The 14,537-nt window shown below is 40.6% G+C and overlaps 2 protein-coding genes across 3 annotated transcripts in view; both read right to left on the bottom strand.

The window, feature by feature from the left end:
- Positions 1-4,691: 4,691 nt before the first annotated feature.
- LOC131890921 (uncharacterized) lies at positions 4,692-5,561 on the bottom strand. Its single transcript, XM_059240374.1, has 3 exons — positions 5,381-5,561; positions 5,068-5,316; positions 4,692-4,989 (listed from the first exon to the last, which is right to left on the bottom strand). Exons 1-3 carry the CDS (start codon positions 5,532-5,534, stop codon positions 4,733-4,735), a joined length of 660 nt encoding a protein of 219 aa, XP_059096357.1. The 5' UTR covers positions 5,535-5,561; the 3' UTR covers positions 4,692-4,732.
- Positions 5,562-11,941: 6,380 nt separating this feature from the next.
- Positions 11,942-14,537, bottom strand: part of LOC131890067 (lachesin-like) — a 49,634-nt gene continuing 47,038 nt past the window's right edge. Inside the window, exons 6-9 of one of the 2 annotated variants that reach the window (XM_059239339.1) lie at positions 14,146-14,454; positions 13,850-13,885; positions 12,730-12,823; positions 11,942-12,659 (exon numbers count right to left, since the gene is read on the bottom strand). In XM_059239339.1, coding sequence (XP_059095322.1) covers positions 12,650-12,659; positions 12,730-12,823; positions 13,850-13,885; positions 14,146-14,454 — 449 coding nt within the window. In that variant the 3' untranslated portion in view covers positions 11,942-12,649. The remainder of the gene's footprint in view (positions 12,660-12,729; positions 12,824-13,849; positions 13,886-14,145; positions 14,455-14,537) is intronic. The other variant, XM_059239340.1, reaches the window with a different exon arrangement.

Raw genomic sequence — 14,537 nt, 5'->3', positions numbered from 1 at the left:
TGTTTGCAGAAAGTTCCTGTTCTGTTCTGAGTAGCGAAAACGGTTTGTGTACTTAACATGAACAGTTTGGTCAGTTCTTTTTGGGCTAACTTTCTCTTAGGCGTGCAGTTAAATACCTTGCATTTAAAGTACTTGTTTCAACACGCTACCAATTTCAGAATGTTTAGTGGTTGCTTCTAGTTGCACTCTTGGCTTCTGATTAGAGGTAACTTTTATTCTCTTGCCAGGCTCGTTAAATCTCATGTCCCCGTTAGGTTAGGTTGGTCAAAAAATAACCCGACAAACTCATATCAAGTAATTGAGATTGTCGTTCAATGTGAAATCCCGAGAAGGCTTAATTGGGACTCTTACTATCGAAGAATGCTATTTCGAAGAGTGGATTGAATTTACATTTTCCACCGTCTTTTAGCTCAGCTGATGTAAGATGAGATTTTTTTCTTTGCGGACTTCCTTACCGCTACTGGGATTGGGAATTCCCAGCAGTTTCAAGACGAGAAGATTAATTCATTTTACTTGACTTTTATTTATGTATATATTATTTGAATCGACCAACGGAATTAAAATTGGCTGATCTGCCTCATCCTTAATATAAGGTTGAGCCGGAATTTTAGTCAAAAACTTATCAAGTCTGACTTAAATCCCGTTATTGGATCAACTCCACATCAGTCCCTACGAATATTTTGAAGGCAGCAAATTGAACAATGGAGGAGCCCGAGAAAGAAGAGAGTTTGGACTTCATTGTTTTTTAACTAGCCTGGATTCTCGAGGGCTTGAAGGTGCTCCCAAAACGCACGTTAAGCCTATACGGTCACTACAATTGACCCTAAATCCTGGGTTGGACAAAGCTCATCGAATAGCGTTTGAAAAGTACAATATCAGATACCTTTCGTACCTTCTCTGAATTACTGTACAATCCAACCTTTCTAACCTCTCCCAATACGAGAGCTCTTATCATATCCTCAATGTTCCTATTAAAACATCCTTGGCCCTGCTCAAGCTTTTGCCAAACCTGCCTTGAAGCTAATGGAGCCCAAAATGGGAGAGGCATATTCAAGATGCGTCCTGAAAATCGACTTGGTGGCAGAGTTAAGCATCTGATACTATCTCTGGATTAAACGTAACGAATATCCAACCACATGTTTAAAAAGCCTTAACCAACTTTCAACTGGATATGCTCATCGAACTTTCCATTAATCTTGGAGGACTTACACCTAGAAGTCCTTCATGGAATGAGACCGAACTTCAATGTCATTACCTCATCATCTAATTAGTGGAGTGTCTAATGCGTCGACCCAAAGTCATTGAGCGGATTTTCATTCCATTTCAGAAGCCATTTACTCGCAGCAACCCAGGAGTAGATTTTTGGTCTAGCGACCCTCCAAACAGATAACCGGAGTTACTGACCATTCCTACCAACTACCAATTTTGTATCATCAGCATAAGGCGCAGAGATACTGACCATTAACTATTGTCAAGTCTTCTGAAATCGGAGCAATGAAGATGAGATGAAAAGGAGAGGACCCAAATGGAGCCCTGAGGGATTCCCGCTGACATCATGTATGTCTTTAAGGGATCCAGTCAACATTAACTAATTGTTTTCCGTACCACAATGAAACTTCTAGCCAACTAAGCGCGCCTTGCCTTGGATCCAATTCTTCATGGAGCCTGTTTAACTAAAAGACCATAATCTATCTTTGTCAATGGACTCTGGTAAAAGTTCGAGATAACTACATCGAACGATTCCATGGCTCTCCAGCCTCAATAACCTGGCTCTACATGCTCAAACAGGTTGGTAACCGTGCTTAAATGTGCTCGGAACCCATTGCTGTCTAGAGAAAGGAGCTCATTTTTTCGATAATGTATGTCGCATTACGAAAAACCATAAAAAACAACAATCGCAAACCCTAATGCTTCGGACAATTGACGTTGACAATTGGTCGCTTAGTCCAAACACACATCAAAATCGCTAGTTTTACCAACTATACAAGCATTTTTCCTGTTGCCCCAATCACACTGGAAAATTTTCGTAAGCATGATAGATTTTTCAAACTTACACAGCATGTGCGCTGGAATTGGCAATACTTGCTCGATTGTATATGATTAACAAGTTTGTATTACAGAAGCATGGAGTTAATGCGTACTCATAACTAGGTCCCTAGAGGTAACCAATACATGTTATTTGATGTTGTGCCGCCCATAACCATCAGTAATCTTAATTGCAACCCGTAGCGGAAACTTTGACAACCTATTCTTTGATGAAGCTCGCTCGAGCGACTCCGGCATCCTTTTTGGTGGTCTTGAGCTGTCTTTGTCTTCAGATGAAACACTTCTTGACAGCTTGCTCTTCAAAAACGCCCAAAGAATGCGAAGTGCCCAATAAGACTGAACAACGTGGTGTTTGGTGGCCTAAAATACAGTATTATAAAGTTAAAAAAATCTGCGGGGTATGCAAACTTTGAAGAAAATCTTGGCCAATCTTATTTTGGCATCGTTGTTCACCTTTGCCTCCCTTCAGGTGTTACCGACACCAAACCATTGCGTCTTATTTAGGTGCGTTTGAGCCCCCAGGGAAAAAAAAAAAAACACCATTACTTAAAAGCTTAGGCCCAAAAAACTTAACCCGAATTATGATACCTTTTACGATTACTTTTTGGTCTATCGTCATGGGAAAGGGGGGACCAAAACTTCCTTCCCTTCCCGTCTCGAACCAGGGGTTCCGCAACTTTTGTTCCAATCAGAAGCCGGATGACTTTCTACACCTTGCAATTGCATATCCTCTCTCTTTCTGGGTCGAGTTGTCCTGGGTCGAGTTGTCCTGGGTCGAGTTGTCAACTGGGTCAAGTTCTCCACTGGGTCGATTTCTCCACTGGGTCGATTTCTCCACTGGGTCGAGTTTTCCACTGGGTCGAGTTTTCCACTGGGTCGATTTCTCCACTGGGTCGAGTTTTCCACTGGGTCGAGTTTTCCACTGGGTCGATTTCTCCACTGGGTCGAGTTTTCCACTGGGTCGAGTTTTCCACTGGGTCGATTTCTCCACTGGGTCGAGTTTTCCACTGGGTCGAGTTTTCCACTGGGTCGATTTCTCCACTGGGTCGAGTTTTCCACTGGGTCGAGTTTTCCACTGGGTCGATTTCTCCACTGGGTCGAGTTTTCCACTGGGTCGAGTTTTCCACTGGGTCGATTTCTCCACTGGGTCGAGTTTTCCACTGGGTCGAGTTTTCCACTGGGTCGATGTCTCCACTGGGTCGAGTTTTCCACTGGGTCGAGTTTTCCACTGGGTCGAATTCTCCACTGGGTCGAGTTGTCCTGGGTCGAGTTTTCCACTGGGTCGAGTTTTCCACTGGGTCGATGTCTCCACTGGGTCGAGTTTTCCACTGGGTCGAGTTTTCCACTGGGTCGAATTCTCCACTGGGTCGAGTTGTCCTGGGTCGAGTTTTCCACTGGGTCAAGTTCTTCACTGGGTCGATTTCTCCACTGGGTCGATTTCTCCACTGGGTCGAGTTTTCCACTGGGCCGAGTTTTCCACTGGGTCGATTTCTCCACTGGGTCGAGTTGTCCAATGGGTCAAGTTGTCCGGTCACCGTTAATAAACATGATCGGGGGGCTTGACCCTTCACAACCACTTTATTAACTGATGACTAGACATTGAATATCCCAACTTTTTACAGAGAAATGACGAGAGGGAACGCATTCCAATTAACACTTGGAGTGGTTGCATCACAAGATGTGGCTAAAAATCGACTTGAACAGAGTTAGCATCGTGATGCTATCTCTGGACTTAAACGTGTGATATATCCACCCACACATTTGAAAAGCTTTACCCACATTCAACTGGATATGCTCATCAAACTTTCCATCATTTTGGAGGACTACACCTAAATCTTTCATGGATGAAATCTGCTCAATATCTTTGCCTCCATTATCTATGAGTGGAGTATTCAAAGGAGTTGACCCGAAGGTCAATGAGTGGAATTTCATTCCGTTCAGGGCCATATTACTCTTAGTAACCCAGGAATAGATTATTTCTAGGTCCTTTGCAAGGCTAGTGGAATCTTGGCCATTCCTACCAGAAACTAAATTTATATCGCCAGTATAAGAAGAGGGACTGGCAGTAATAATAAGCTTTTGAAGCGGGGCAACGAATATTATAAAAAGGAGGGGCCCCAAGATGGAACCTTGGGGAACACCTGACTTGACATCACGTATGTCACTAAAGGATCCCTCAACCTTAACCAATTGCTTCCTGTCATGAATGATGCTTCTTATTCAGTTGAGAAGCTTGCCTTGGATTCCAATGTCATGAAGTCTATTCAGCAAAAGGCCATGATCTACTTTATCAAAGACCTTGGCAAAATCAAGCTAGACAACATCAACTGACTCGTGCCATTCCAGTCCCTCAATGACCTGTTTTAAATGCTCAATCAGTTGGGTAACCGTGCTAAAATGTGCTCGGAATCCGTGTTGGCTAGGAAGAAGGACTTCAATGACCTTAATAAATTCAACAAGTTTGAAATTCATGATCTTCTCAAACACTTTTGCGATATTCGAAGTGAGAGAAATCGGCCTTTAATTACTGGGGACCGACTTATCTCCCCCTTGAAAAATTGGAGCAAGGTGAGCTAACTTTAAAGAGGATCGAAACTTGCCCTTAACCAAGATGCAACGCATCAATCACGAGAAAATAGGAGCAAGAACCAGTGAGCATCTCATAAGAAACTGAGATGTCACCCCATCAGAGCCAGGAGAACTTGAAACCTTCAAGTCCCTGATGGCCACTAAGCATATTGATCTGTATTGTGTAATACTTACGTCTTATAAGTAAAAGTGCCAAATATTCCCTCTCAGATCGAAAAGTTGCCAAATGCATTTCTTTCGATAGGCAACGTCTATGGCTATAGGAGAATAAGCCATTACCAGTAAAAGAATAATAATTTCCAAAGCGTTTCATGGCGTTGGGAGGTTTTTCAATCCCATTCGAACAAGGATCAACTATGAGAAACAAAAGTTTTTTAGTTTGCTTTATGGCAAACTTTTGACTGCTTAGCTATTTAGTTAAATTGCACCTACCTTGGCTGCAATCAAATTGACACAGAATGGACAACTTTGTTTCACACTCTTTATCTCCCATCCCTCCGTTCGGTTTGATTCGAAAACAAAGATTCCCTCCATTGATATTCATCCTTTCGGTTTTCATCCAGGATTGTATGATAAATGTTGTTCCATCTCCCCAACGTAGGGTTCCATTCATTGCGATATGGGCATCTTCTTTGGATTCGAGTAATTCAATGTTGTACAAATCGAGCCAAATATCAGACTCTTTTTGAAAACAGAAATTTTGACACACTTAATCAAACGAGGGAACTCGATCTTGTCAACTCACCAATTAAGCTTTGGATGACTTTGTACTCCAACTCCGATTTAATTCGCGGTAAATTTGCTCCATGGGATTGGCAAATGTCCATGCCAGCCAAGATGGTGTCTGATTTTGATTCAAAACGATAGTATTTTCCATCGTCTTTTAGGACGTAATCCATGGGTGGGAAACATTCTTGAGTTAACAACAGCCTTGGCAAGGCTGAAAGTGAAACGATTGGAAAAACATCGGTAAGTTCAGCCAACCATAGTTCATTCTATTCTTACCCAAAAGACTCATGCTCCACACCATAGCCAAAATTGTCGTCTCCATTAGAGCATTCAAATTTGAGCACTATTTGACCTTTTCCAAGCCGTAACAGTCTTGCTGCTTTCTCTATCGCTTTTTGCACCTCATTAAAATCCTTATTCAGACTCAACGAACCAAATACAGGGTGTGTGAAAATTATGGATAGCTTCTAGCATAAGTCTTCAATTGCGCCATGTTTGAATTACAGGATTGCTTTGGAACTTTCGTAAAAGGGACTTCGAATTGACGGTTGAAACTTCATTAGCCATTACTATGGAGATCCATTTCGAACCCACAAGAGTTCCATAATAGTCCGTTGTCTAAAAAAGATTCTGAAGGTTATAAATCCAATCTTACCCAAACAAACAAAATGCATTTCACAAGCTTTTTTTGCCTGTTCGTGACAATAGCGGAGGTATTAATGTTCCTAAGGAATCTCGTAAGTCAAAAGAAAGTCTGTCAAATGTGGCTTGAAGTGTGATAAAGAGATAAAATGCATGGGGAGGGAATGGTTGGAACTACGAAAAATAACGGCTTTCGTGTTGTAGTTAAAAAACAACTTGGGTTTCGCTTTAATTGATGATATAGCCGATTGACGCAAGATGATGTTATACAAAGTTGAGACTTTTCTGCCATTTTCACCAAAGTACAAATATATTTTTAAATAGACCTAGGGTTTACTAGTAAAGCGAATTTCCATGATATCAGTAAAGGCAAGCAAGAATTTTGCATGACCAAGTGATTAAATTAGACATAAAATAAAAATAAAAGACGAAAAAACAAACATTCAACCGAATTGGGAGGAGGAGGAACTTCCCGATCAATTTTGGAACATGTCATGTTTAGGGGGTAGGTTCTGTTCGCTCAGTTAATATTGATTGGCCTTTGGTATTCTAGATGTGTTTTTTTAGTAGTATGAGATGCGCATAGAGTTATTCCAAACTGACTAAAATTCAAACACCACCATACCGTAAAAGTGTCACCACACCAACAAAGAAATTTGAAAGAAAGACGGTTGAGGTTGTTTGCAGAAAGTTCCTGTTCTGTTCTGAGTAGCGAAAACGTTTGTGTACTTAACATGAACAGTTTGGTCAGTTCTTTTTGGGCTAACTTTCTCTTAGCGTGCAGTTAAATACCTTGCATTTAAAGTACTTGTTTCAACACGCTACAATTTTCAGAATGTTTAGTGGTTGGTTCTAGTTGCACTCTTGGCTTCTGATTAGAGGTACTTTATTCTCTTGCCAGGCTCGTTAAATCTCATGTTCCCGTTAGGTTAGGTTGGTCAAAAAAATAACCCGACAAACTCATATCAAGTAATTGAGATTGTCGTTCAATGTGAAATCCCGAGAAGGCTTAATTGGGACTCTGTACTATCGAAGAATGCTATTTCGAAGAGTGATTGAATTTACATTTTCCACCGTCTTTTAGCTCAGCTGATGTAAGATGAGATTTTTTTTTTTGCGGACTTCCTTACCGCTACTGGGATTGGAATCCCAGCAGTTCAAGACGAGAAGATTATTCATTTTACTTGACTTTTATTTATGTATATTATTTGATCGACCAATGAATTAGAATTGGCTGATCTGGCTAATCCTTGAATATAAGGTTGATCAGGAATTTTAGTCAAAAACTTGTCCAAGTCTGACTTAAATCTTGCTACTGGATTAACGCCTACATAAGCCCTACGAATATTAGAGCATTGCCTTGGATGGAGATGTGCTCATTGAGACGTGCTTCCCGTTGCCAAAAGGACACAAATTCCATGATAACAATAGTTGATTAGGGCCTTTGAGCAGTATATTCACTGCTTGATTCAGATTGATCGGAAATATAGTTTTATAAACTCTATCTTGAGACACTTCCTTTGCAATTCAGATGAGAACGACAATGGTGCACCTTAAATGAATGTAAAGTTGAGTAACTGACCACTTATTATGTGCTACTGATAAACCTGATTTGATTATGAATTGCCAAAATTATTGACTGAAACTGAATAGCTGGAAGACTAGTGTCTCTGAATCAGATATTATAGATACAGCCCACTCCCATTCTTAAGCTATATCCAGACCAATAGATATTTGTTTCGTTTCATTGCCAATGAATAATTGAAATTATGGGTCATAAAAATGCAATTGAAGACCTTATTTCTTGAATTGAACATTGTTCTGAATGAACGATGAGGAATGTTATTCAACACCGCTTACATATTATCTCATGGTAATATTTTGCCACACTGTCACGCCAAATGGGGCCCATCAACAAATGGTCAGGTTGACTTCTTGTCCTAAAGTCTTGGCTGGCCAAATTGGAGAGTAAAAGTCAAGACGATTTTTGGCCAAAGCTTTAAATATCTCATCAAGTTCAAATACCATAGTAAAGTGAGTTCTAACGTGAAAAAAGACCATAAGGAAGGTCTTAACCAACAAANAAAGGAGAGGACCCAAATGGAGCCCTGAGGGACGCCCGACTTGACATCATGTATGTCTTTAAGGGATCCCTCAACATTAACTAATTGTTTCCTACCACAAATGAAACTTCTTAGCCAATTAAGCGCCTTGCCTTGGATCCCAATCTCATGGAGCCTGTTAACTAAAAGACCATGATCTATCTTGTCAAAGACCTTGGTAAAGTCGAGATAAACTACATCGACTGATTCATGGCTCTCCAGTCCCTCAATAACCTGCTCTACATGCTCAAACAGTTGGGTAACCGTGCTAAAATGTGCTCGGAACCCATGCTGTCTAGGAGGAAGGAGCTCATTTTTTTCGATAAGTAATGTCGCAATTACGAAAACCAAAAACAACATGAAACCCAATGTTCGGACAAATTGACGTTTGAAATTGCGGTGCTAGTCAAAACACCATCAAAATCGCTAGTTTTACCAACTTATTACAAGCAATTTTTCCTGTTGCCTAATTCACACTGGAAATATTTTCGAAGCATGATAGATTTTCAAACTTACACAAGCATGTGCGCTGAAATTGCAAAACTTTGCTATTGTATATGATTCAAACAATGTTGTATTACAAGAGCATGGAGTAATGCGTACCATAACTAGGTCCTAGAGTAACAATACATGTTATTTGATGTTGCCCCCTACCATCAGTAATCCTTAATTCCAACCCGTAGCGGAACTTTGAGCACCTATTCTTGATGAAGCTCGGCTTGAGGCTGACTCCGGCATCCTTTTTGGTGGTCTTGAGCTGGTCTTTTGTCTTCAGATGAACACCTGACAGCTTGCTCTTCAAACGCCCAAAGAATGCGAAGTCGAAGACTGAACAACTTGGTGTTTGGTGGCCTAAAAGTTTATAAAAAAAAATCTGGGGTATGCAACTTTAGAAAATCTTGCATCTTATTTGCATTGTGTCACCTTGCTCCCTCGTGTTACCACAAACATGCTCCTTTTTAGGTGGTTTGAGCCCAGGGAAACACATACTTAGCTAGCAACTTACGATATGATACTTACGATACTTGTATATCGTCATGAAGACACTCTTCCTCGTCCTCGAACATGGGGTCGCACTTTTGTTCATCAGAGCCGATGACTGTCTAGACCTGCAAATTGGCATAGTGGGGCTCCTTTCCAACATGGACGACATCATCACCTCAAACCCCTAGGGACTTACCGAATGATTACAAGGTAGACAGTAGACAGGTCTGTCGTAGTCCAAAGTCTTGGCCAGCCAGGTGGATGTCATTCCGCCCACGGATAGGGCAACAATTTCTGCTCTGTGTTGCTTCATATTTTGAGCTCTATTTACGTAATTAGCGAGCAAATAAGGCTGAACAGTTTCTAACAACTTCTCAAAGCACCTGCAAGATGAAGTGGTTTCGTTTTCCAAAACAAACTGCGAGAAAAAATAGCAGGTGATATAGATAAGTGTTGCATTTTAAACGCACAATTCAGTACTAAAAACAGATTTGGTGGAAATTAAGAACACGATTTGTCAGCTCTTTAATGCAAAGTAGGATTTGATCTATCAAGCTATTACTGAGTTCTATGGGAGTAAATGGTCCTATTTTCTTCACTTTTAGCCTTAGCATGCCATCACAATAAGTTAACACTAATTTTCCTACAATTTCAACTGATTTTTAATATTGCAAAAGGAAAAGGTCATTTTTCTCTTGTTTAATCTCGAAATTGCTCAAAATTTTGTAAGTTATTAATTATGATCTTCTAGATATGATATTTATATTTTTTTCATCTTTTTCAAAACTTTTGAACATACACCTAGCTGAACAATCAATGAAGATATCGTGAAGAACTTAAGGTCATTGGCTGCTATATAGAGAAATTAACCAGCAAAATGAAATGAAGGAGTCCGAGAAAGAGGAGTTGTGAACTCCAGCGTTTTAATCAGCCCAAATCTAATAGACTCCCCGAATTGGGATTTTTCTTTGGAATGCGATTGAGTGTGTGGTTAGGCGAACTTTCGATTTTTGCGAGTCTTGTTTTGAAAATATTCGTTTGTATATAGTCTATACATATAATTGACATTTTTTATGGTTGAGGGACGATTAAACCATACCGGGTGTCGAGGATAAGATTAGACAAATTTGTCACTTTCACATAAAAGCATCGTAAATTTCTTAAAAGGTAATTTTGAGAGCTAAAATTCTAACATGTTATAGATTAGACTACGTAAAATTTACGTTATTTTTGACATATTTTTTTTATTTAAATGTAAGTTTTCGACATATGATCCTTTTGAAGCAATGACTTTAGCCCATCTGGTCCAAAAACAGTGACAAAAAATGCGGATTTTGGCTGGAGAGAATTTTCAATGGTTGATCAATTCGGCGGCCAAGAACTTTAGTTAAAGGGGGTCTTTTTGCAAGTTTCTTTCTCAACATAAGACCACACAGCATAGTCCAGAGTTTTAAGATCTGGAGAATTTGGGGGACATAGTTTAGGCCTCCAAAACAGGATTGCCTCATTATCCCAGTAGGAGATTGTCCTTTTGGCTGAATGAGCAGGAGCAAAGTCTTGTTGTTATACAAAGGGCCAGTTTTATGCTTCTTATCTCATCCAGGGTATCACTGTAGACTTGAAAACCTCAATTTAGGCATCTGCATTAAGTCAAATTCCTTTGGCAACCAGATTGGAGATCCAATCCAATGCATCACATTGGTTTGCTTGGAACTGCCTTGATGCATCTTTTTATTCCAGCTACCACTCTTGGATATCTAACTGCTGGTTTTCTTGCATTCCTAGGAGGGATCTTGCCAATCAAGACAGTTTTTGACATCGTAAATCGTCCGGCGGCCACTTTAAGGTTCCAACTTACTTCTTTAGAAGTGTATCCCGCACAAAGCAAAGCTACAATGGATTCTCTTTTTGCTTTCATAGATTTCAGCTTTGACTTTTTTGTATTGTTGTTTATATAAATGAAAAGAGCAGACAATGACAAAAAAATGATATAAAACTCACGCAACCTTGAAAGATTTCAAGGATTTTAGAAAGAAAAAACTGTGTGTCTAATCTTATCCTCGACACCCGGTATTGCATCACTATTCGGACTAGAAAAATGCTGCGACTTAAACGGTAAAAGGCGTCGTACCACATTTGAAATACGACCTTACTTTTTAGTCAGCGACAGTGGGTACTTTGGTTTCAGAGAGCAAAAAAAGTGGACCCTCACACGTTGATTTCTGGTGGCACAGCCTCAGTAGTTACGCATTTGTAGGTTGTTGCAGAACTCATAAAGTACTAAATAGATTAGCTCTTCTACGCATGCTTTTTTAGAGCTACATGGAAATCTTGGTGGAAATTGAGAATAAAAAATATATCCAGCAAAGTAGTATTTCACAAGATCAGAGTCCGAGGTACGAAGACCACCCTGGGCTTAATCGCTAAGGCTGGTTTCAAATCAGAAACGTTATTATTACAATAGAGTGCTGGCGTCGGTTTCGATTTGAGTGGTTTTATTTTCATACAAAAACGACAAAGAATTCTTTACATAAGAAGCTTGAGAAACTTGTTGACGTTCACCCAAACCACGATCAGAACACCCTCTGGAAAAAGAATAGTGTTGTTGTTCAAGCGAGTTTCGTCCGGAGAAGGTTGGCCATCATCGCTTGCCATGTTCTAAACACGCTATCACAGCCCTGAATTGAAATGTTCTCTCCAGTGCGACAAAAGTAGGAGAGAACCTCGGTTTTTTGCTCGTCAATCGAACGATGAATTGGAAAAGGTATGGTGGAAACGAAACACTTGGCTAATTATGAGGGCTTCAAATCATGGCAAAATTCTTAGCTTAAGGACTAACAGAAGGATGGTAATGGTGATAATCATAATCATTGTAATAATGGTATTCATAGGATATCGGGATACATTCATAATGGGCGGGTCATTCGTCGAATCAAACTGGCCATATCTTGTAATTCAGCGCCATTCTTTCCGGAATGAAGAAAGTGAGAGCCGGGGAAAAAAGGTCGGGAAGTCATGGCCATGACCTCAACTCGAGGAACGGGTTTAAAGCTGACTTTCGTAATCATTGAAAGCGTTTGAAACGTTCGAAACTCTTTTTCTGTGTTAGTTATGGTACCAATCAAGTTGATCTAGGAACGGACGTATCGGAGAACCGGGAAGGAACGAGGGAAGGAATGAAGGCAGGATAAGGAAGCAGAAACGACTCCATTCCATTTTCATATGGCCATAATCTGGTGTGCTTGAGACAATCTTCTTTTGAGGTAAGGTTGATTTCAGGACGTTAGTACGTAATCCGTAATTGTAATCGTAGTAGAAGAAATTGGAAAAGTAAGGCTGAATAGAACGCTCTCTATCATTTCATCGTCTTCGTTTTCGTGTTCTTTGTTGCAGTATTTCCTCTCCGATTGTGAAGGGATTTTCTTTCACCTTCTTATTTCGAGCTCTTTGAATGAGAGACGCCATATCCGGCTGAACAGGACAGAAATCATATGACTTTCAGAGGATCCTTTTGCATTTGGTGGACCTTCCTTAATTTATGAACTATGACAAGCGATTTAACAGGACCTAGAATGCAAGAAATCGTGCTTGAACCAATAATTTTGGGCAAAAGTACTTGGGCAAAAAAGATCTCTACCTGGTCATCCCAGTAATTGAGATCAATGCGGACAATAAGGTTATGAATGCCGACCACGAAACCGAGGTTGCACTAGAAGCGTCAGTGAGTGGCTCTGTAATGACAAAATGAATTATCTATGACGTTGAGATGTCAGGTTTGGTGAACCATGTACGTGACTGACAAAAAGGTTCGTGAAGGTCCTGATCCCATAACGAAGAAATATGGACACAACTAGATGACTCTTACTTCCCAACAAAAATGTGTTAAAGACCTCTTATAAGTCAAGAATGATAAACTCGATGCTTGATCTCTCTCGTCTCAATCGGTTTTAATGCGGAACCATCAAGCGATTGTTCAACAACCCTGTAATTCCCATAACCAATGTCATACTTTATAAAATCAAGAATCAAAACGGACAAAGCGTTGTTAAGTGATATTCTAGCCACAAGGAAGCCATAATAAAGGAAGCAAAACAATTTGCTAGACCCAGAAAAGAGTGGAAATTAGCCATGCGAAGTAAGGGAAATTCGAAGGCAAAATGCAATGCGGCACCCTGATTTTGAACACTTTGTGGAAGAAGAATGCAGTCAGACATCACAGCCAGCTCGCCCATGATCCAATTGGATTTTCAATCATCGAATAAGTGGTGCTACAAAATTCAAGAAAGAGTCATTTTTGACGTAGTCCTGTCAATCTAATAATATGTTGGGTCAATATCAGAAAACTGTTTGCTACAATAGGCCAGCCAATTGAAATAAATCACAAATTCAGTTTGCGCCCGGTGCAGGTTGTCTGTGATGCTTGCTCAAATTTTCCCTCCCGAAAATGTCCAAAATTAGAGTGCCACACTGTATTTTTCCCTAAATTTCCTTTATTACACATGGCTAGAGACTACAATGGCTAATAGGCCTTGAACTGGTCATTGCAAAAGAACTGCATTCAATCTTGTAAACACAATATCACTGACAACTAGCATGAACGAGATCCGACAACCAACCCGATTACAGAGAGAAATATACAAAGCGTTTGACAATTGTAAGGCAGTACAGTATAAAAAGCAGCAGGGTATGAGATTGAGAAGCAGAAGCGAGATGTACAGAAAAGCGATAGCACGATAGCAATGATTCATGTTACCAACCCCTATCGCTTGGAACATTTATTTCACCGTGTCCATCTAGAATAAAAATGAGTGTATATACTAAACTAGAGCAAAATAACGTCCCAACAAGTCCTCCCATAAGCATCATGCACCCGATAGTCCCGGCCTAAAAACAGGCTTTGAGCTGAGTACTCTAAAAAGTATTGCTGCAAGTCTGTGCAAGGGAATGGATGAACTGGGTCAATTAATAAAGTCCCAGCCGATCTCTATGGGCTCCATTAAAAATAGAACTTGGTGTGGAAGACCCAAGTGTGAAATGAGATACCCATGTGTACCTGCTCCAAATGTTGCGAATTGGAATTTGGCCGAAGGTCGGCTCCAGCCTTGGCCGTTCTTGGCCAAGACCACGGCCTCGTACTGACTAGCGCTGGAGAGGCCACTGAGGCTGCGTTTGCCCGCGTAGGTTTGCGTGGATTCCTCTGTGGACTCGATCTGGACCTCTTGCCACTCAGAGTCGTCATGGGAACGATATCGGAGCAGAAATTCCTCTACCGGCGAAAACGATTTCACGGTCCATTCAATGAGATACTGCTCGGGTTCGTACCCACGTGGCTGGCTGCTAAACTCTGCGGGTGCGGCTAGGCCTAAAGTAGGTGGAGAAGAAGTGCAAATAAGGAAAAGGCCACCAATCAAACGGGACAGATATTCAGTCGCGATTTGAGGCCAA

This window comes from Tigriopus californicus, chromosome 11, assembly GCF_007210705.1.
Source record: "Tigriopus californicus strain San Diego chromosome 11, Tcal_SD_v2.1, whole genome shotgun sequence".
NCBI lineage: Eukaryota > Metazoa > Arthropoda > Copepoda > Harpacticoida > Harpacticidae > Tigriopus > Tigriopus californicus.
This window is presented reverse-complemented; position numbering and strand designations above follow the sequence as displayed.

What these genes read in the sequence shown, in the direction of transcription:
- LOC131890921 (XM_059240374.1), bottom strand. Translation starts at nt 5,534, where the DNA reads ATGGATTACGTCCTAAAAGACGATGGAAAATACTATCGTTTTGAATCA. An exon ending in AGTCATCCAAAGCTTAATTG is followed by an intron (nt 5,317 to 5,380) that starts GTGAGTTGACAA and finishes GTTTTCAAAAAG; the next exon opens with AGTCTGATATTTGGCTCGAT. An exon ending in TCAATTTGATTGCAGCCAAG is followed by an intron (nt 4,990 to 5,067) that starts GTAGGTGCAATT and finishes TGTTTCTCATAG; the next exon opens with TTGATCCTTGTTCGAATGGG.